At 42.3% G+C, this 23,755-nt stretch overlaps 1 protein-coding gene and 1 non-coding gene across 4 annotated transcripts in view; both read right to left on the bottom strand.

Annotated features, from left to right (window-relative positions):
- Nucleotides 1-13,824, bottom strand: part of FAM161A (FAM161 centrosomal protein A) — a 31,284-nt gene extending 17,460 nt beyond the window's left edge. For all 3 annotated transcript variants that reach the window (XR_004477368.2, XM_004280649.3, XM_004280650.3), the window contains exon 1: nucleotides 13,548-13,824. Coding sequence is in view for 2 of the 3 variants with exons in the window: in XM_004280649.3 (XP_004280697.1) it covers nucleotides 13,548-13,736 (189 nt within the window). In the remaining variant the exon portion in view is untranslated. The remainder of the gene's footprint in view (nucleotides 1-13,547) is intronic.
- On the bottom strand, nucleotides 9,523-9,629 carry LOC117196942 (U6 spliceosomal RNA). The gene has a single exon (XR_004477382.1). It is a non-coding gene; the product is annotated as a U6 spliceosomal RNA (small nuclear RNA).
- Nucleotides 13,825-23,755: the final 9,931 nt, after the last annotated feature.

Raw genomic sequence — 23,755 nt, 5'->3', positions numbered from 1 at the left:
AACCTTACACCTAAAGCAATTAGAGAAAGAAGAACAAAAAAACCCCAAAGCTAGCAGAAGAAAAGATATCATAAAGATCAGATCAGAAATAAAAAGAAATGAAGGAAATAATAGCAAAGATCAATAAAACTAAAAGCTGGTTCTTTGAGAAGAAAAACAAAATTGATAAACCATTAGCCACACTCATCAAGAAAAACAGGGAGAAGACTCAAATCAATAGAATTAGAAATGAAAAAGGAGAAATAACAACTGACACTGCAGAAATACAAAGGATCATGAGAGATTACTACAAGCAACTCTATGCCAATAAAATGGACAACCTGGAAGAAATGGACAAATTCTTAGAAACGTATAAACTTCCAAGACTGAATCAGGAAGAAAAACAAAATATGAACAGTCCAATCACAAGCACTGAAATTGAAACTGTGATTAAAAATCTTCCAACAAACAAAAGCCTAGGACCAGATGGATTCACAGGCGAATTCAATCAAACATTTAGAGGAGAGCTAAAACCTATCCTTCTCAAACTCTTCCAAAATATAGCAGAGGGAGGAACACTCCCAAACTCATTCTACGAGGCCACCATCACCCTGATACCAAAACCAGACAAAGATGTCACAAAGAAAGAAAACTACAGGCCAATATCGCTTATGAACATAGATGCAAAAATCCTCAACAAAATACTAGCAAACAGAATCCAACAGCACATTAAAAGGATCATATACCATGATCAAGTGGAGTTTATTCCAGGAATGCAAGGATTCTTCAATATACGTAAATCAGTCAATGTGATATACCATATTAACAAATTGAAGGAGAAAAACCATATGATCATCTCAATACACGCAGAAAAAGCTTTGACAAAATTCAACACCCATTTATGATAAAAACTCTCCAGAAAGTGGGCATAGAGGAAACCTACCTCAACATAATAAAGGCCATATATGACAAACACACAGCAAACATCATTCTCAATGGTGAAAAACTGAACGCATTTCGTCTAAGATCAGGAACAAACAAGACACGGTTGCCCACTCTCACCACTATTATTCAACATAGTTTTGGAAGTTTTAGCCACAGCAATCAGAGAAGAAAAAGAAATAAAAGGAATCCAAATCAGAAAAGAAGAAGTAAAGCTGTCACTGTTTGCAGATGACATGATACTATACATAGAGAATCCTAGAAAAGCTACCAGAAAACTACTAGAGCTAATCAATGAATTTGGTAAAGTAGCAGGATACAAAATTAATGCACAGAAATCTCTAGCATTCCTATACACTTATGATGAAATATCTGAAAGTGAAATTAAGGAAACACTCCCATTTACCACTGCAACAAAAAGAATAAAATATCTAGGAATAAACCTACCTAAGGAGACAAAAGACCTGTATGCAGAAAATTATAAGACCTTGATGAAAGAAATTAAAGATGATACAAATAGATGGAGAGATATACCATGTTCTTGGATTGGAAGAATCAACATTGTGAAAATGACTCTACTACCCAAAGAAATCTACAGATTCAATGCAATCCCTATCAAACTACCACTGGCATTTTTCACAGAACTAGAAGAAAAAATTACACAATTTGTGTGGAAACACAAAAGACCCCGAATAGCCAAAGCAATCTTGAGAAAGAAAAATGGAGCTGGAGGAATCAGACTCCCTGTCTTCAAACTATACTACAAACCTACAGTAATCAAGACAGTATGGTACTGGCACAAAAACAGAAATATAGGTCAATGCAACAGGATACAAAGCCCAGAGATAAACCCATGCACATATGTTCACCTTATCTTTGATAAAGGAGGCAAGAATATACAGTGGAGAAAAGACAGCCTCTTCAATAAGTGGTGCTGGGAAAACTGGACAGGTACATATAAAAGTATGAAATTAGAAAACTCCCTAACACCATACACAAAAATAAACTCAAAATGGATTAAAGACCTAAATGTAAGGCCAGACACTATCAAACTCTCAGAGGAAAACATAGGCAGAACACTCTATGACATAAATCACAGCAAGATCCTTTTTGATCCACTTCCTAGAGAAATGGAAATAAAAACAAAAATAAACAAATGGGACCTAATGAAACTTAAAAGCTTTTGCACAGCAAAGGAAACCATAAACAAGACAAAAAGACAACCCTCAGGGGCTTCCCTGGTGGCGCAGTGGTTGAGAGTCCGCCTGCCGATGCAGGGGACGCGGGTTCGTGCCCAGGTCCGGGAGGATCCCACATGCCGTGGAGCAGTGGGCCCGTGAGTCATGGCTGCTGAGCCTGCGCGTCCAGAGCCTGTGCTCCACAATGGGAGAGGCCACAACAGTGAGAGGCCCACATACCGCAAAAAAACAAACAAACAAACAAAAAACAAAGACAACCCTCAGAATGGGAGAAAACATTTGCAAATGAAGCAACTGACAAAGAATCTCCAAAATTTACAAGCAGCTCATGCAGCTAAATATCAAAAAAACAAACAACCCAATCCAAAAATGGGCAGAAGACCTAAATAGACATTTCTCCAAAGAAGATATACAGATTGACAACAAACACATGAAAGGATGCTCAACATCATTAATCATTAGAGAAATGCAAATCAAAACTACAATGAGATATCATCTCACACCGGTCAGAATGGCCATCATCAAAAAATCTACAAATAATAAATGCTGGAGAAGGTGTGGAGAAAAGGGAACCCTCCTGCACTGTTGGTGGGAATATAAATTGATACAGCCACTATGGAGAACAGTATGGAGTTTCCTTAAAAAACTAAAAATAGAGGGCTTCCCTGGTGGTGCAGTGGTTGAGAGTCTGCCTGCCAATGCAGGGGACACGGGTTCGTGCCCCGGTCCAGCAAGATCCCACATGCCGCGGAGCGGCTAGGCCCATGAGCCATGGCCGCTGAGCCTGCGCGTCCGGAGCCTGTGCTCCGCAACGGGAGAGGCCATAACAGTGAGAGGCCCATGTATCGCAAAACAAAACAAAAACAAAAATAGAGCTACCATACAACCCAGCAATCCCACTACTGGGCATATACCCTGAGAAAACCATAATTCAAAAAGAGTCATGTACCAAAATGTTCATTGCAGCTCTATTTACAATAGCCAGGACATGGAAGCAACCTAAGTGTCCATCAACAGATGAATGGATAAAGAAGATGTGGCACATATATACAATGGAATATTACTCAGCCATAAAAAGAAACGAAATTCAGTTATTTGTAGTGAGGTGGATGGACCTAGAGACTGTCATACAGAGTGAAGTAAGTCAGAAGGAGAAAAACAAATACCGTATGCTAACACATATATATGGAATCTAAGAAAAAAAAAAAGGTCATGAATAACCTAGGGGCAAGACGGCAATAAAGACACAAACCTACTAGAGAATGGACTTGAGGATATGGGGAGGGGGAAGGGTAAGCTGTGATAAAGTGAGAGTGTGGCATGGACATATATACACTACCAAACATAAAATAGATAGCTAGTGGGAAGCAGCCGCATAGCACAGGGAGATCAGCTTGGCGCTAAGTGACCACCTAGAGTGGTGGGATAGGGAGGGTGGGAGGGAGGGAGACGCAAGAGGGAAGAGATATGGGAACATATGTTATGTATAACTGATTCAGTTTGTTATAAAGCAGAAACTGACACACCACTGTAAAGCAATTATACTCCAATAAAGGTGTTAAAAAAAAAAAAAAAAAAAACCCTCCTTCTGAGTGTAGGTTTACCCGAGATGAAGAACATAGTTCCTCGGGCTGCAAACCAAGCAACCGTAGCCCACAGCTGGGCTCTGCACTGTGGGCCCCCAGGGTGGGTGTTCCAATGGAGAGAAGAGCGCAGAACAGAAAAGTCAGGGGAATGCAAGAATGGAGGGAACAAGGTTCTCAGGGGCTCATCAAGGAGACAGGGAAAAGCCCTCCAGGATGTCCGCAGGGGTACGGGAGGTGGGGTGGGGAGGGCGGGTACCTCAGGAGGGAGTAGGAGGGCCTGGGAGGAGGTGGGAGGGACTTCCGGAATAGCCGCTCCTGTGGGCACCAAGAGCAGTAGCTCCCACGGTGTCGGGGACTGTGGGGTGACAACAGAACAAGAACACATAGGGTGGGTATTCTATATACATGCCTAGAAGGGCATGACTGATCTTTTCCCCTCATTCCTTTCGCATACCTTTCAAAGTTCTTTTAACTGAGGCAGCTAAAGAGGTAAAACCCCATATTCTCCACAAATAAAAAAATTTTATATTTTCTCAGGTGAGAAACAACTGAAATTATTTATGATACTATGCATAAAAGGCTGCTGACCATGGCGTTAAATTTAGCTTAGTGCCTGAAATAGACTCAAAATGGAAAAAGCATATTTGCCAATGGAAAATTAGAGATCCAATCTGATAAGACTCTAGAAAATAAATCTGAGTAGTGTCTCCCAACAGGAAAATTCAGAAGAGTCAGTTGTATATAATATTTATAGATATAATATTTTAATGGGCTAAAAACAGTGTACAGGAGGCCAGTGTTTTACCACTTGGGATAACTTAGAGAAAACGAAGGAAAACAAGTTTCCTTCAGTAGAAACAGTGTACAGAAATTTATTGTCAAATAAATTGGAGAATTGCTTTATGAGTCATACAACTCAATTAAGAGAATTTTCTGATATCTTTTGCTGTTCCTGTATGTGTTCTTCACCATTACCTTCTTAGCTGTGGGAACAAGTACTTTGTTAATTTTGTCATTCATTCAATATTTAGAGACACCCAGCACTCAGCTAGCTGCTGAAAGATACAAATCAGATGAAAACTCCACCTTCGAGAAGCTTCCAGCTAGTTTAGGACAGGACATGTAGATAAATAATTGATAGCAGACTCTGGATGAGACAGAACTCCTGATTCCTGCCCACGAGTTGCTCCCAGCTGAGCAGGTAGACAGATGAGTGACCATGTATGTTACAATATCAGAGACCATGAGAGCTCACAGAAGGAATACCTAATTCTGACTGGGGGAAAGAAGAGACAAAATTTGCAGAGGTGAGCCAGACGGGAGACATAAGGCTGGATAAGGACAAAGTTTGCCAGAGCAGGGAAACAGTGAAAAACAGAGAAACTGAGGCACAGTGCTAGAACGTTCATCATGTTACTTCAAGATGATGCAACTGGCAGGTACTCTGTCCTCGGTGAGGAAACTGAGGCTCAGAGGAGTTAGGTGACCTGCCTACAGTCACACAGCTAGTAAGTAGAGCTGGGATCCAGTCCCAAGTCTATTAGGCTCCAAAGACACACCACACTCCTCCCAAGGGCAGGAGGGTTTTTAGCCACAAGAGGAAGGAACAGGCATGCTGTGCTCGGAGAGAGGTATATAGTCTGAGTGGGGGTGGGGAATAGGGCATATGGAGCACAGGAGGATGGGAAGCAAGGTGAAAAAGGCATGTCAAGAGCCCAACCAAGGGACCTCCTTGGTGGTCCAGTGGTTGAGAATCTGCCTTCCAATGCAGGGGATGTGGGTTCGATCCCTGGTTGAACTAAGATCCCACATGCCATGGGGCAACTAAGCCTGGGCACCACAACTGGTGAGCCCACGTGCCACACTACTGAGCCTGTGCTGCACTACAACTAGAGAGAAGCCCACGTGCCACAACGAAGAGCCTGTGCACTGCAACGAAAGATCCTGAGTGCTGCAACAAAGACCTGACACAGCCAAAAATAAATAAATATTTTTTTAAAAAAAAGCCCAACCAAGAGTACCAAGAGTCCAGGGGGCCAAGCCACAGGCAACAGGAGCCTTAAAGGATGTGAGCAGAGGAGAGACATGGTCAGTAACACTCAGAAGGACTCTCTGGTAGCAAGTGAGGTGGAGTGAAGGGAAGCAAGGTTTGCGGCAGTTCATGGGCTACTGCAAGCGTCTGAGTTAGAGGTATTAAGGGCAGAATTAGGGAACAGCACCAGGAACACAAGAAAGGAGGCTACCTTGGAAGATTTAAGAAGCTGAATCATCAACTTGATAATAGCCTGGACTGTGGGCAAGAAATTGAAAAGGTTTCTGTTTGGAGTGCTGTATGTCTAGGTAGATGACGGGGCTTCCATTCATTAATATAGGGAATACAGGGAGGAAGAGTATTTTAGGGAGAGGAAACTAATCTCTGTTTTAGACACACTAAGTGTGAGAGGATAGTAGGGCAGCCAAATGTATAGGAAACGGGGGAAAATAGGTCTGGAGACCTGGTAAGAAGGCTGGGCTGGAGATGGAGATATGGGAGCCAGCAATGCACACAGAAGTGCAGGTGCATCCTTGGGTGTGGATAAGGCTGCCTGTGAGCAATGAGAGACAAGAACCTGAGGATGGAAATGTTGGCAAACACCAGCATCTAAATAAGCAGTGACAGGAGGACTAACATGAAATGGACAGTGGTCATGAGAGATACAAAGATCTAGTTGAAACTGAGCAGAACCCTGTGGGGTCCTCCTCGGCACAGAAGTCTTTCTGTGTCCCCATTTCAAAGGGCAGATTCAAACAGTTACTAATTCGAGGAGTGAGGGAATGCAGAAACAAAGGAAAAACAGTCAAGAAACAGTAGTGGAGGAAAGTGGAGGGTCCTGGTTCCTTCTCAAGGGATATACATAACAATCTGATACGAATCTCTGAGTTCTTCTACAGGAACTAAGACCCCCACCCAGGTGGAGGATGGTAACTTTAGGCTAAGCCTAAGCACATGGCCCCAGACTGGCTGGAACCAGAAGGCTGATGACTGAGATTCCTGGAACACCACCCTGTTACCTCCCCATCAACCAATCAGAGAAAGGTTACACACCCTGCAGCCCTCCCCCCTAATTCTGCCTATAAAAACTCTTCCCCATCAGGGGAGTTTGGGCTTTTTGAGCACAAGCCGCCTATTCTCCTTGCTTGGGGCTGCAATAAACCTTTCTCTACTCCAAACTCCACTATTTTGGTTTGTTTGGCTTCACTGTGCATTGGGCACACAAACTTGAGTTCAGCAACAAAGTGATAAGGGTATTTAAAAAAAGGGAGCTTTGGGCTTCCCTGGTGGCGCAGTGGTTGAGAGTCCGCCTGCCTATGCAGGGGACGCGGGTTTGTGCCCCGGTCCGGGAAGATCCCACGTGCCGCGGAGCAGCTGGGCCCGTGAGCCATGGCTGCTGAGCCTGTGCGTCCGGAGCCTGTGCTCCGCAACGGGAGAGGCCACAACAGTGAGAGGCCCGCGTACCGCAAAAAAAAAAAAAAAAAAAAAAAAAAAGAAGGGAGCTTTGGTTTGGTTTGAGTTTGGAAGATAAGGGGAGGCTTCCTAGAGGAGGTGATATTTGGGCTGAGTCAACGAATGGAAGACTCTGGAGAATCATGGAAAGTATTATATATGGGGAAAGAGGGAACAGGCACTCCAAAGGAAATGACGTTAGCAAAAGTGTTGGGGATGGGGGCGGTGGTGCGTGGTGGAAAGCAACGTGCACACAGCTGCAGGCTAAAAGGAAAGTAAAAATGCATAAAGCAGTTTTGGGAAGCAAGCCTGGAAAGGGAAGTTAGGGCAAGCAGGCGGTGGTTTCTGTTTCTTGTCTACCACTGGCTCCTGACCACTCACGCGTCACCTGGTTTCAGCCCCTTTACAACCCTTCAACGCTGAAAGGGTTTGATGAAAGTTAAGTAACTTTTCAGTTTGGAGCGTTCTCGTGGCGTGGGGAAAAGATCACAGACGTGGTGTCAGCATTCTCATTCATGCCTAGGTTCTGCACTTCTTAGCCATGTGACGTGGGCCCTAGCCTTTTGAACTTCAGCTTTACGATACATAAAGTATGTGAGCCAGGTGTTAAACTGGTGTCTCAGCTCCAAAGCTGTGCTATGTGATGCTGGGCTTGGGACTCTGCAAACCACATTTCCACTTTGCCAGCCGCTTCCCGCTAGACTCTGCTAACAGTGGGGCTACAGGGAGACTGCAAGGCTGGAGGAAGAAGCAGGGACTTATTCCTTCCTGTTAGTTCTCCATCTGCTAATCCGCTTGTACCGCCCCAGCAGGGTTTCTCGTCCATCCTGGCGGCAGGAGCTCGTACTAGCAGAAGCGGCGGATTCCAGTTTGCAGTTTTTCCGAAGCTCACAGAATCAGCAAGATCACTTCAAGGGCTTACTGTTCCCTCTCCCTGCCTCCAGATATCTGAACAGCCCACCTGCTCACTCCTTCAGACCTTCACTCAAAATGTCATCTTCTCAGCAAGGCCTTCATTGACTACCCTGTTTGAAATTATAGCCTCTCCCCTGACTCACTGTCAGCCTCCCTTTGCTGCTTTCTCTCATAAGTACTCACCACCAACTGATATCTCTGCTGATTTGTGTACTGGATGCCTGCCCCCACCAAAAAGTGAGCATCACAAAAGCAAGCGTTTGTGTGCTTCGTTCAGTTGTGTCCCCAGTGCCTAGAAAAGTGCCTGGCCAATGGCAGATGCTCAATAAGTATTTGTTGGATGAGCGAATGTCCAGCTAAAACAATATTAAGTTTCTCCCAAGGGAAGAGGACAGGTATTCCCTCATAAAGACTGAATCAAAGAAATATTGGCTGCTTAAGAGTGATATCCTACTGAGTATTAAGGAAAGGGCTTATTTTCCAAAAACTACCATTGAAACAGAGTGGATATTCCAAAGACTCGCTTTTAGGCAAAAGCATCCACGTGCTCTCCATTCATTCTTTTAGAACATTCCTTAAAACAAGGCCTTATAACAATCATTTTCACAGAAAGGATGAAGTTTATTTGAACCTGGAAAAACTGTTTGAAAAAGATATAGAAGGATGAGTAGCTTCTGAAGAGATGCGGCAAATGATAATTATACTTACGCACTGATTTTGCACAGTATCCATTCCATTTCAGCTTAATACTGGTAACACTAGCCTGAACTTTTCGGATAAACTGATATCACAGTGTTTTACCCAAAACAGATAAACGGCTAGTAAGCAACTTCCAACTCTAATTTCATCTTAAATTGTCTCCACACAGAAGGAAACATTTAGTAGTTCAAATAATCTAGGCCAAGGACATTATTTTCCAAGAGCCTAAAATAGCATCCTTTCCCTTTAATTGTTGAGCTTTCTGTGGAATGTTGTTGTTCATGCAGCCACTAGATTACAGGATAATCTTCCCTAGATTGGCTTGACCCAGTTAGATGATGTCTCCTTCCAACACATGTTGCTTCATTAGTAATCAGCACTCATAATTATTTGTGTTATAGTCAATCTACTATCATCTACAGTTATGGAATATTTATTTTAAAAGTTTTTTGCATTAAAGGGATTTGTAAGGAATGAGGCAGATCTAAATGTACATAAGAGAAAAAAAGCAAGTGGCAGAACAATATGTATCTATAAAATGCTACCATATATTAAAATATTATGTACACAGGAGACAGGAAAAAGCCCAGAATATATATCAGTTTCAAAACAGTGGCTACTGATGAGGAGGGAGGGGGGAACCAGATTTTCTTTTTGAGGGGAGAAGTGTTAAAAGGGCCTAAGCCTTATTTATAACTTTTTTTTTTAACATCTTTATAAAAATATGGAACACTTCACTAATTTGCGTGTCATCCTCGCGCAGGAGCTGTGCTAATCTTCTCTGTATCGTTCCAATTTTAGTATATGTGCTGCCGAAGCAAGCACGATATAACATTTGAAATTTTAAAAGGAGAATGTGTTCATGTATTACTTCTATAATTAAAATGTAACTTAAAAAAAAAGAAAAAGAATGTTTTGTGAATATTAATACTAAATTTAAAAATGAACAATTTCTCATGGCTACTTGGTCTGCCTGGTACCTCCCGTGCTCCTTCTGGAAGTGGCTCTCACACTGCCCCAGAGATCCTGCCTACCTGTCCCTTGCTCTTCTACCTGCTCCCACCCCGACTCCCAACTGCCCATGATAATTCCTTTATTTCTTCAGTAAAAAAAAAAAAACCATCAGAGGGAAGTTCCCTCATCTTCCCATCTACAAAACTGCCTGCCTTTGTGCCCCTTTGCTCCTTCCCTCCTGCTTCGGGGATGAAATGTCCTTCTCTTAGCAGCATTTGCCCCTTTCCCTTAGCATTGAAACCAATGAATTGGAAACTTCCACACCCCTGCAATAATTCTTCTACCACTGCAGCTGGTCTTAATCTCTTTTGCCCCCTTTTTCTCTACCTGTTAAATGTCAAGGGTTTTAAGAATTCTATACTAGGCCCCTTTTCTTCCTTCTCTGAAGTCTCCCCTTAAGTGACTTAATCCAGTGCTTCAAAAATGCTGAAAACTCCCAGATGGAGATTCTCCATCCCACACCCAACAGGACTACAGTTTCATAGGCCCAACTGCTTCCTACATCTTTCCACTTGGTAGTTTCACAGGTATCTCAAATTTACCATGTTCAAAACTGAAACCTTGATTCCCACCCAGCCCCTGAATCTATTCCTCCCCAAGTTACCCACAATTCAGTAAATGACGTTATCTTCTGTGCAGCTGGTCAAACCAGAAACGTGGGAATGAGCATTCTTGACTTCTTCCTTGGCCTTCACATCCAATCTAATCTAAGTCCTATGCAATCTGTCCATTTCTTGCCATCTCCCCTGGGCTCTAGGTCCAAGCCACCACTTCTGGCACCTGAATTACTGCAAAAGCCTCCTACCCAGTCTCCTTTCTTTGTCAAACCCTCCAATCATTCTCCACAAAGCCATCAGAGTCATCGTTTTAAAATGTAAATAGGAACATGTCAGATCTCTTAAAAGTCTTCAAGGACCTCTCACTGCACCTGCAATAAACACTAAACTCCTTACCTTGGTCTACAAGACCCTCCTTACGTCTCCAACCTCATCCCCTCTCCTCTCCCCATCTCTCTTCTCCAGTCCCATTGGCTTTCTTTCAGATCCTTAATCACACAAAACTCTCTTCCTATCTTTGGGCCTCTGCATATGCCACTCGCTTTGCCTGGAATGCTTTTCCCTCCCCCACTCTTCAAATGGCTGCTCTTTCTCATCAATCAGGCATTGGCTTAAATGTTAACTCACTGAAATAGGTTCCTTCCTATTTCTTTTTTTAATTATAGTAACCTGTTCATTTCTTTCCCAACATTTCCTGTCTTATAATCATTTGACTGTTCATTTTTTATTGTCTAACTTCCCCATCAGAATGGAAGCACTGTGACGACATGAGCTATGTCTGCTTCATTCACTACTGAATAGTCTGTGACTTGCACTTAATAAATGCTCAATATTTGTTGAAAAATAGAAGGCCATCCCATTAGGAAAGTCAGTGAAATTTTAACTGTGAATTATAGAATAGTGCTTTACCCATGTCATCATCAACCCCATAAAAGTCTATGAACTGTTATCTCCAACTGAGGCTAGATTCAAGAAATATGCCTTAGTGCCCTATATGGGCACAGAGTCCTGCAAGGGGTGTGCATGGAGCCAGCGGTGGGGCGGGGGTTGCTTTGGCAAACCAAAGGACTTAAAGGGGCCTACTGTGACAGTTGGTTCTCTAATCAATTTTGTGTGGTGATTCTGGTAAGCTGAGTTTACTCCATCTTATAAATGACGAAGTTGAGACAAACTAACGTTTAAAAAACCAAGGTGGAGGGACTTCCCTGGTGGTGCAGTGGTTAAGACTCCGTGCTCCCAATGCAGGGGACACGGGTTCGAGCCCTGGTCCGGGAAGATCCCACATGCTGCAGAGCAACTAAGCCCGTGCGCCACAACTACTGAGCCCATGTGCCGCAACTACTGAAACCCGCGCACCTAGAGCCTGTGCTCTGCAACAAGAGAAGACACCACGAGAAGCCCGCACACTGCAACAAAGACCCAATGCAGCCAAAATAAATAAATAAATAAAACAAATAAATAGAAAAATAAAAAACCCAAGGTGGAGACCAAGCCAAACTGTGAAGAAGGCAAAGCTTGGCTCCTGCACTCTCCTTGGCTTTTCAGTGCTTTGTCTGCCAACCCCATGTCCTCTGACCATCAGGCCTTCTACAGTGGCAGCTTACCCAGATTTGCTTTTGGATCCTTCAAGTACAGTGGTCTCAAAACAGTGTCAAACTCCAAACTTAGCTTCCTTTTTTTTTTTTTTTTTAGTAGGACCATGCCCCTTGGAAATTAGCTCATTAAACTAACCTCTCCTAAGGTGACGTTTCTCATACAGATCTGCAGTTTACCAGGACACTCTGGAAGTATACCTGTGATTACAGAACTGACTGCTTCCTCCACCACAGCAAGCCAAAGTAGAACTTAATCTTTGCGAGAGTTGTTCAAATAACAGTCCCACTGGCAGTTGCTATTATTATTACTAATTTATACAAACTGTCCTTTAGCTATAACATACTCTCTCATTTGGTTATCATAATAGCCCAGTGAGACAAGAAAGAGAGACAGTTATTATAGTTCTTTTACAGATAAGGAAACTGAGATTGAAGGAAGTTACTTCTGAATATCAACTAGCAAATGAACAGATCCTAGCCCAGGACTCCAAATCCTTTTTCTCCATTCAAATCTTTTTCCAACATCAGTTTGCCTCCTTCGTTGGCTCCTGAAATTTGTGTTGAGGGGAAGCTTTACCATGAATGAATCTGGTCCTAGGTCACTGACCCTGGTTCATGTTCAGGGTCTCAATCTGCCTTACTCTGGATAACCTCAAGTAGTTTATCTGTTGGTAAAATACTGCCCATAAAAAGTGTTGCTACAGATTTTCTCATTAACAGTTTTAGTGTAGATTAAAGAGATTAGAATTCCAAAATATCCAGTAATTTCTATTAGCCCTAGACCACAATGATTTGAATCTGAGAAGCTTTGGACAAATGGTATTAAGAATCTTTGGGGTTAAGGAGGTTTATGTCTGCAGATTGCTAGTTAAAATTCAAGGTTCCCATCTTTTAAGTGAATAGAGCCGATGGCAGACTTGACTCTCTACCTGGTAGACAGGTGGTCACAACACATTTGACACTGAAAATTGATCAGTGAAAAAGCTGTCTCACCCCACCCTTAAGAGCCGAGTGGAAACATTGGAACCTCGGTAATTTGTTTCTCTGGAGGCTTAACTATATTTGTCTGATTTACCCAGCGAACTCTTGCTGGTTTTAAACATCATCTCTCATGTTCTGTATTAAAATGCACTAATAACCAAGACATCAAGATGACAACAAAACACACCTGACAGCACAGCTGATTCACTTGCGTTTTATGGGTTACCCTCTATGGATAGAACAGTTTTCCTCAAGTTGAAAAGAAAAAGAAAAGCAAATATCTACTCCCAACAGATGCTGGGGCATAAGGAGTAAAGTTCTGTACTTTTCACTCTCTGGAAACAGACTAACGTAAATGCTCTCCAAGAAATTTTTACAACAATCTCTTTAGTTAAAGTTAAAAGACTTTTCAACGCCTTGGTTTTGAGTATTTTCCGTGGGAGCACAGAGAACGTGGTGGGCCAGGCTCACCGGTAGGGAGGGATCTGGACAGGGCGCGCGTTTCCCAGCCCTCGCCTCACCAGCGAGGTCGCCGACCAGCCTCCAGCTGCACCCCCCGGGGCCTAGCCCCAGCCCACTTCCCGCCCCTGCATTACCGGCGCCCGCGCCAGCCCCGTTGCCTCTTCCTCCTCCTCTTCCGTCTCCTCCACGGCCGCTGCCGCCGCCGACAGGGACTCTACGGGGTCTTTGCGTTCGTAATGGGTGACCCGCGCTCCGGTGCTAGGATTGACCGGGGTTTGGAGACTGCTGGCCGCCAGCTTCGCTGCTCGGTGCGAGGCGGCCATCACCACGCCACCGAGGCTTGAGCGCCCGCGCTGGCCCGGGGCGTGGAAGCCGGCGCCGCCGTAGGCGCCCGATGGCTCCTTGCTTGGGGAGGTGGTTACTAGGGGTCCGGTAACTAGGGACGCTACAGGTGCCGCTAGGGGCCAAAAGTCACTCAAAACCGGCGCCCGCTGCGGGAGGCCCGAAGTGGGGGCCTCCTGGATAGCGGGAATCAGTATTGAATCTTTGCTGGTTTAGAGGCCTGGTGGGCAGAATAGGGCACCTCTTCGCGCTTCACTGCCTAAACGCAGGCTTCTCACATTATACTAATGAAACGACACGTTTTGTGAGTGAAAAAGCGCATTTTTATTCATTGAAATAACCTGTTAGGAGGAGACGGCGGCGGCAGAGGAAAGCTGGGGATGTTATCACGTTGCGGCCTCAGGACTGGAAGGTTTGCATGCCGCTACCCAACATGGCTCCCCCGGAAGCCAGAGAATGGGAGTCCAGTACCTTCTACTCTGATTGACTTGAGAGCTAGCAGAAATCGACCAATCCGGAGGAGGCTGCTAGCTATCCCTTCTCGGCTGACCAATAAAAGCCCAGAGTTGGGTGGAGCCTGGTCCACCCACCAGTGAGTGAAAGTGCAAGTGTATGGACCGCGTGTTTGCTCCTTGGGTTGCTCAGCTTTATAGTGGTGGGGGTCGGAGGGCGAGAGCGCCCAGCAGTAGCCACAGACAAGTGTCATCTCCATCTCACCCCCATCAACATCTCCCACCTGGGATGTGGGTGCTTCAAATGACGCCTTCCCCCTACACCACGCGCCTGGAAGAGAGGCCTAGCTTTAAAATAGCAGGCGTGGTGCAGTCCAGGCACCTGATACCTAAAGCCCCTATCTCCTGAGGCTGAGGCTGCAGCAACCTTCCCCTCCCTTTCTTCAGCTTCCTCCCGCTCCCTGCCCTACAACCTGCCACCGCCACCACAAAAGTAGAGTATGCAGCGTGTGATGTCTAGAACCCTTCTCTGAGATCTGAGCCCTTTATACCAAGTCTTTCTTGTTCGCTGGTCTGGAGTGTGAGAACTTGCAAAATCCCCTATTCCCTCACCTTCTTCAGGCTGCTCTTTGTTTTGACTGAGCATTTGCTTCGACCACTGGAACAGATGCTGGCTGGATTCTGAGCAGAAGCCAGAGTTGGAAGCCCATGAGGTATGGATGCCCCAAGTGACCAGAGAAGGGACTTCCAGTCATTTGCATGCAGCTAGTTCTGTGGCTGCACGTCCCCCTCTTGGGATTCGTTTTAAGTCCGACCCAAAACCAGCAAGACAGGTCTACGTGCTGAAGCACTGCAAATGGAAGATTAGGCTAGAATACGATAGAAGGAATGAGTGTGGAGGACACATTGTATGTGTTTATAGAAGAGCAGAAAAGCTTCCACTCATCAGCAGTATTCTAAATTTGCAGATATATTTTTAAAATTGTTTTAATTGAAATATAGTTGATTCACAATGTTGTGTTAGTTTCAGATGTACAGCAGTCATTCAGTTATATATACATAAATTTGCAGATATCTAATAATATAGCCTCAAAATATATACAGCAGAAATGGACAGATCTACAAGAAGAAAATGACAAATCTTACATCATCATAGGAAGAATTATTTTTGTATTGAGATGTAACATACACAGTGCAATGAATAGATCTTAAATGTATAGTTGGGAAACCTCCCTGGACGTTCAGTGGCTAAGACTCTGTGCTTCTAATGCAGGGGGCCCAGTTTGATCCCTAGTCAAGGAACTAGATCCCACATGCTGCAACTAAGAATTCACATGCCACAACTGAAGATCCCACATGCCACAAGGAAGAGCCCGTGTGCCGCACCCAGCACAGCCAAATAAATAAACAGATATTTTTTTTAAGTGTACAAAAAAATATATTGCTGGATGCGTTTTGACAAATGCGTACACTCATGAAATCATATTAAGAGATAGAACATTTCAGTCATCCCGGAAAAATCCCTTGTGCCCCTTCCCAGTCTGTTCCCCATTCCACATTCCCTTGACTGTTATAGAACTTCATATAAATGGAATCATACTGTATGTACTCCTTTTGCTCTTAACTTCTTTTGATCAGCATACTGTCTTTTGGGGATTCATCCATGTTGTATATATGAGTAGTCTGTTCCTTTTTAATTGCTGAATAGTATTCTTTGCTGAGATAATAGTTTTCCAATACTGGAAGAATCTTCCTCATTATTTTGTGCTATTCATAATGTAACAGTTACAATCAAGGCATACTCTTAAATTTAATCCGTGCCATTAACATTGTCTTTATCACTTTCTTAAGTTTATTCACTCATTTATTGTTTCCATTTTTTCAGCTGTCAGTTTGGGTCCTTCAGGAAGATGATACCAGGAAGGAGTTAGAAGTGAAAGAGTTATTGGGGGAAGTTCCTGTGAAAGATAAAGGGACGGGAGTAGGAATGTTTTCAGGACAAGATATATTCTGACACCTTAGAAAAGAGAGGGAAAGGAGAATAATTGTGTAGGTGAAGGTTGAAACTACAGTGAAGGTCTGAGAAAGTCTCAGCCAGGTAAAAAGAGAACTCCAGCACAAAGATTGCTCATAGAGGAGACATGGCCAGACCCTACCAGCCCTGCCATCTGAATCATTGGCTAGCACTCCCTCTGAAGAGCAAGTTCTCAAATGGAACACTGTGAGAAAACCCTGAAGTGCTGTGGTTGCTGGCTGTTGGCCAGTGTTATGCTGGTAAATGTTTGATGACTGGCTCTCTGGGAGAAAGTGTGTGTGTATGTGATTGTACTTATAAATTTTAGTAATATAAAGAATTGTAGCACACAACTTATAAATAAAACATACTCTTTACTGTAAATCCCTCACAATTGATTCTCCCAGAGTACTTTCATTGGTTTTTGCTGAACTCATATCTATAGACAACCTATAGTTGCAACTGGTGAATGTAGTTCCAGCATGAATGCTGGTTGATATTTTTGTTTATATTAATGACTAAGATGAAAGTGAAACAACCAACATGTATGTCAGAATTTCACTTGTCTGCCAATGTGTGAGTAACTTTTTTGCTAGAATAGATAAATACTTTTCTAATACTAAAAGAATTTTCCTTAAATTTTTGTGCTGTTCACAATGTGACAGCTACAGACACCACACACTAAGTTTTTTCTGTATTATTAGCATTTTCCTCATTGTTCTAAGTTTAAAAGCCAACCTGTAGCACTCGCTGATTTCCATGATGTCAGTACCCTCGCCAAGGCCAATTTCAAGTAACCAGTGTGACATCACTGAACATGAACTTGGGAAATGATGCCCAATAGGACACCATTATATAGTTTTTCCACCATACAGATAGAGTAGATGCAAATAATCTTGAGAGCCTAAGTATAAGTAAAATGTAGTAACAGAAGAGGAAGTGAAGAGTTTTGAGAAATTATCTTTGTTTTGAATATAATTTATTTAATTACAATTTAGCAAAACTTAATTTTTAATAATGGCTGTGTTTAACAAACAGTTTGCAAATACCTTGAAATTTTTACAGTCAGGTCTTTAAAGCCAGTACTAACAGGCCCCTGCACACTGCTGTGTCAATTGACTGCACTCCTCACAGCAGAGCCTGTCTTTAAAGGAGATCTAAGCAGGTCAGCTAGTTGACTGCCACATTTGCCATTGTGAATAAAGCAGCTATGAAAAGTCCTGTAAGTGTCTTTGATACATTTGTGTATACATGGAGGGATAGAAGATTTGAACAGCACAATTATAATTAGGTAACATATGTCTATTAGAAAATATATTTTTTCTAATATGTATATAAATATATTTTATATATTATATTATAGAAATAAATTTATATAAATATATATATAACAATTGGAGAATATATATTATCTTAGCAACATTATAAAAAGAAACCACAGCACTCAGCCATAAAGCTAGCCTCAACAGACTTCAAAGCATTAATATTATACAGTTAACATTCTCTGATCACTTAATGCAATTAAGTTAGACATTAATTTTTTTAAAAAACTAGAAAAGGCTTTCAGTTTGGAAACTCTAAAATACTTCTAAAAAACAATTTATGGGTTACAGAAGGATTAATGACAGAAATTATAAAATATATAGTAAGTATATATACGTAAATTATATATGAAATAAATATACTTATTAATATATTAATATTATGTTCCTTAGAAACCACTTAAATGTATATTAAATAAATAGAAACCATATATTAATTATATTTAAATTTACATATTAATATACAAAATGTAATATTATATAATTATATTCATTTGTGATAGTATATTAATGTATTTAATAAAATATTTTAAGTGGTTTTTAAGCCATGTGTTAGAGTAATTTTTTGGGAGGGAGGGCTGCTCTGCATGGGCTGTGGGATCTTCGTTTCCCAGCCAGGGATCAAACTGGAGCCCTCCGCAGTGAGAGCACAGAGTCCTAACCACCAGACATCCAGGGAATGCCCTGGAGTAATTTTTTTAATGCAGAAATAGATAATTTGAACACTGGATTATCAGATAGCTTCCAAAATTCTTCAGATGACTCTAATCTTTTACAGGTTGGAGAACCAAGGCTCTAATTCTTCTCTAGGATACCTAACTATTTGCTCAGTTCCATTTGCTCTCTGGTCCTCTGGCTCGCTGCTGTAGTAGCAAAGTAGCATCTCTTGTGCTAAAGCAATACTGCCTACACCCACAGAGGCTCTCGCCACTTACACCACTTCCAGACTCAGGTGAAGCACTGAGCTTTTGCGCTTCCCCAGCAGCTGACTGGAGGCACTGGGCAAGGATCAACGCGCTAGGATAAGCTTTGACCAATGAGAGATATGAAACTGGCAAATATATTTCTTTCCCTTCCTTTACCTGATAGACTCTTCTAAGGCAGGATGATTCTATGGAGACGTCTGGGCAAGTCACTGATGACAAGAAACCGATCTTTTTTTTTTTAAAGAAATGGCCAGCTTAGTAATTCATACCTTTGTATTTGTTTTCCATCTTTTGCTGTCTCATTTCCCTTTCTTCTACATTCTTGATGTCCTGAGATTGAATGACCCAATAAAATATTAGTAGATTTTTAAAAATAATAAAATAAAAAATAATATTACATAAAATATATATGTAACATATATTTATATAATGTATAAATTAACATATAATTTTATAATATAATTATAATACAGGTGGCTTCAAACCACTTAAAATGTATTAAATATATATATGTATGTGTGTGTGTGTGAGTGTGTGTATATATATATATATATATACATATATATATACATAATCTCCCATGCACCTTGGGATAGGGAGTGTTCTCAGAGCAATATGACTCCTGGATTCTTCCACAGAACAAGTGCAGGATAAGATCATTGGTTCAACAACAAACTACTGAAGTAGCTGAAATGTGCAGAATGCTTAGAAAAATAAGGCAGACATGGGAAAAATAAATTTTGAGGTTCAAAAGCCTTGGATAACAAAATGAGTTACAGAAATCCTTGGGTTTAAAGAGAATGTTATGGGACTTCCTTGGTGGTGCAGTGGTTAAGAATCCATCTGCCAATGCAGGGGACATGGGTTCGAGCCCTGGTCCAGGAAGATCCCACATGCTGCAGCAACTAAGCCCACGCACCACAACTACTGAGCCTGCGCTCTAAAGCCCACGCACCACTACTGAGTACATGCGCTGCAACTACTGAAGCCCACACGCCTAGAGCCCATGCTCCGCAACAAGAGAAGCCACCGCAATGAGAAGCCCACGCACTGCAACAAACAGTAGCCCCCGCTAGCCGCAACAATGAAAACCCAAGGCAGCCAAAAATAAATTTATTTTTTAAAAAATAAAGAGAATGTTATGACTGAGTTTAGTCAACCAACTGGAAGTGAAGGGCTGAACCAAGATGGAAATTATTCTTTGCATCTGAAGTGTAGTACCATCACCTTATTAGGTCACAACAGAGTGACCCAGTGTGGCTCTGGCCCAATTTTCTTGGCTGTTTTTGGAGAATCCAGGCTCTAAAATGATGCGAATCAACCAAACTGGCGTTTTGAATGAAAAAAAAATTCTACAGAATTTATGGGAGAACTGTGGCCCCTCCACAAGAAAATATCGCTGGAATCCCTTTCACTTTCCTAGACCTGAAGAAAGAAGAAAGGAAACAGACAGATTGAAGAAAAATTGCCACCTATGAAAAAAGCAAGACAAAGAAAAGAGAGATAAAGAAGAAAAAGAAAGCAGTAGAGAGAAAAGGTAGAGATCTTGAAGTCTAAGAAGACTCCAGTCCAGATCTCCTACCCTAAGAGACAATCCTGCCCAGTCAGGACAGAGAGAAAGCACAATCATGTTCAGCCTTTCTCATCAAAGAACCAAGAGCCAGAGTCCTTCCTCTGCTCCAGAAAAGAACACTCCAGCACTCCCGGAACCTTCAGTACAAGTGACCACTTCTGACACTTAGTGATATCCTGAAATTTCCCCAGCCTGAAACTGTACCAAAGCTAAAGGACATTCTCTGGAAAAAAAAAAAAATTCCAAAAAAACAAAAGGAATAGGAGAAGAATCAACCAAAATCTCACGCTTCTTCTCATACTTGATCTTGCTGGCGCTACAGATCCCATCAAGATCATATTCACCTAGAAGACAGCTAAGCCCAAGGAGGCAGCCATCACCTGGAGGAAGAACTCCACCAAAGCATAGACGGAGCAGATCTCCAGTGAGATGAAAAAGGCACTCATCAGCATTCTTGTCTAGGAGTAGTTCATTGTCCACTTTGTCTTGTGTCGGGTCACTGACAAAGAAGTCTCCCAAGAGGACCTTCAGCCCCCTTGAAAAACTGGTAGTGAAACAGGAGGGAAGGAGGCAGGGCACAACCCTTAACAGAACGGCATAGCCCGAGGACGTGACATAAACTGATTAGAACCAAATAGGTCCAAGATGGTGGATGAGTCGACTTCCACTAGCCCTTGAGCCTCAGTATACGCTCATTGTAACACATCAGCAAGCTAAATGACACACCCACAGGTGCCATGACAGTTCCAAGGCCAACCATAATGGTCAAAGAATGGGAGGTGGCCCAATTCCTGGAAATCCCCACCCCTTCCCCAAAATAGCTGGACCACTCCTCCCACTCATTAGCCTATGAAATTACCCACCCCTATAAAAACTGACAACCCCATACCCTGATGCCACTCTTGCCTTCTGAGATGGCCTACACTCCAACTGTGTAATGTGTTTCTCTCTAAATAAACCCACTTCTTACCTATCACTTTGTCTCTCACAGAATTCTTTCTGCAGCAAGACATCAAGAACCTGAGCTTCGTTAAGTCCTGAGACCAGGTATGTGATCTCAGTTAAAAGACCGTGGGTTCAAGTCCCGATCTGAGTTGCATGGTTTCAGCAGGTTATCTCCTTCAAGTCCTCCAAGGCAAAAGCACCAAACATCACCTACAGCAACTCTACCACCAGAAATTCATCATTCCCCAGCACCCAGCAGCAAAGCCCTACAAGAAAAAGTTGTATTTCTGTTTCTCCAGGGAGAACTTCAGGTAAAGTGACAAAAAGTGATAGAAGTGACAAAAAGTGATAAGAGTACTGAGAATAAAATAGAATACTACTCAGCCATAAAAAAGAATCTAAAAAAACCAACAAAGTAATGAATATAACAAAAAAGAAGTAGACACAGATAGAGAGAACAAACTAGTGGTTACCAGTGGGAGGAGGAGGGGCAATGTAGGGGTAGGGGAGTAGAAGATACAAGCTATTGGGTGTAAGATAGGCTCAAGGATGTGTTGCACAACATGGCGAATATAGCCAATATTTTGTAATAACTGTAAATGGAAAGTAACCTTTAAAAATTGTATAAAATAGGGACTTCCCGGGTGGGCCAGTGGCTAAGACTCCATGCTCCCAGTGCAGGGGGCCCAGGTTCGATCCCTGGTCAGGGAACTAGATCCCACAAGCCGCAAATAAGAGTTCATAATAAGAATTCACATGCCACAACTAAAAGATCCCGCATGCCACAACTAAGACCCGGCACAGCCAAATAAATAAATAAATATATTTTAAAAATTGTAGAAAATAAAACAGAAAAAGAAAGTACTGAGAAAAGAGGCTCCCTCATCTAGAAAAGTAGAGTTCTCTGAATCAGAGGACAAAGGTGGCAAAATGGCTGCTGCATTTTCTGTGCAGCAGAGACACCAAATCAGACGACAAAACCAGCTCCTCCTCAGATGATGATGGTGATGATAGACCCAGAAGTCCTACATGAGAAATGGTGAGGTAGGCAGGTAGCAATTCAGAATGCCTCTCTATCACCACAGAAGTGCCAGAAAGAGACTTTCCCTTTTAGATAAGTCCCTCCCCACCACCCACCAGAAGGCACGGTTTTCCTTCTCTCACACCTCACTTCTCCTCAGCTCATGTAGCCCATGACACCACCATCATTAACCCCTTAACGACCATATCATTTGCAGATATTTTCTCCCATTCTCTAGGTTGTCTTTTCGTTTTGGTGGTGATTTCCTTTGCTGTGCAAAAGCTTTTAAGTTTAATTAGCCACCATTCTACTTTCTGTCTCTATGATTTTGACTACTCTAAGTGCCTCATATAAGTAGAATCATATAGTATTTGTCTTTTTTTTGTGACTGACTTATTTCACTTAGCATAATGTCCTCAAGGTTTGTTTATGTTGTGGCATATGCCAGAAATTCCTTTCTTTTAAAGGCTTAATAATAGTCCATTGTGTGTGTGTGTGTGTGTGTGTGTGTGTGTGTGTATCACATTTTGCTGATCCATTCATCCATCAGTGGACACTTGGGTTGCCTCCACATTTTAGCTATTGTGAATAATGTTGCTACGAACATGGGTGTACAAATACCTATTTGAGACCCTGCTTTCAATTCTTTTGGGTGTATACCCAGAAGTGGAATTGCTGAATCAAGTGGTAATTTAATTTTTGAGGAACTGTCATCCTGTTTTCAACAGCAGCTGTAGCATTTTACATTCCTACCAACAATACCCACGGGTTCCAGTATCTTGTTTTGTTTATCTTTTCTTTCTTTTTTTTTTTTTTTTGTTGGCTGTGTTGGGTCTTTGTTGCTGCACTCAGGCTTTCTCTAATTGCTGCTAGTGGGGGCTACTCTTCATTGTGGTGCACGGGCTTCTCATTTGCAGTGACTTCTCTTGTTGCAGACCACGGGCTCTAGGCACATGGGTTTCAGTAGTTGCAGCACGTGGGCTCAGTAGTTGCGGCACACGGGGCCTAGAGCACAGGGTCAGTAGTTGTGGTGCATGGGCTTAGTTGCTCTGCGGCATGTGGGATCTTCCCGGACCAGGGATCGAATCTGTGTCCCCTGCATTGGCAGGCGGATTCTTAACCACTGCACCACGAGGGAAGTCCCTCTTTTCTTTTTTTTTGTTTTGCTGCGCCACGTGGCTTGTGAGATCTTAGTTCCCCAATCAGGGATCGAACCCATGCCCCCTGGAGTGGAAGTGCAGAGTCCTAACTGCTGGACCACCAGGGCATTCCCGTTGTTTTGTTTTTCTGATAGTAGCCATCCTAAAGGGTATGAGGTGATATCCTGTAGTTTTGATTTGCATTTCCCTAATTATTAGTGATGTTGAGCATCTTTTCATGTGCTTATTGGCCATTTGTATATCTTCTTTGAAGAAATATCTATTCAAGTTCTTTGCCCTTCTTTTTTTCTTTGCCCATTTTTAAATTGGGTTGTTATTTTGTTGTTGAGTTTTAGTAGTTCTCTCTATATATTCTAAGTACTAATCCCTATTAGATATGGGATTTGCAGATTTTTTTCCCTTTCTGTGGGTTGCTTTTTCCTCTGTTGATAGTGTCTTTTGATGTACAAAACTTTAAAATATTCATGAAGTCCAATTTGTCTATTTTTTCTTTTGTTTTCTGTGTCTTTTATGTCATATCTAAGAAGTGACATTGCCAAATCCAATATTGTGAAGATTTTGTTCTATGTTTTCTTTAAGAGTGTTAT

Source organism: Orcinus orca, chromosome 13, assembly GCF_937001465.1.
Source record: "Orcinus orca chromosome 13, mOrcOrc1.1, whole genome shotgun sequence".
Lineage (NCBI taxonomy): Eukaryota > Metazoa > Chordata > Mammalia > Artiodactyla > Delphinidae > Orcinus > Orcinus orca.
The sequence above is the reverse complement of the archived record's forward strand: the minus strand, read 5'-3'. Positions and strand labels throughout refer to the sequence as shown.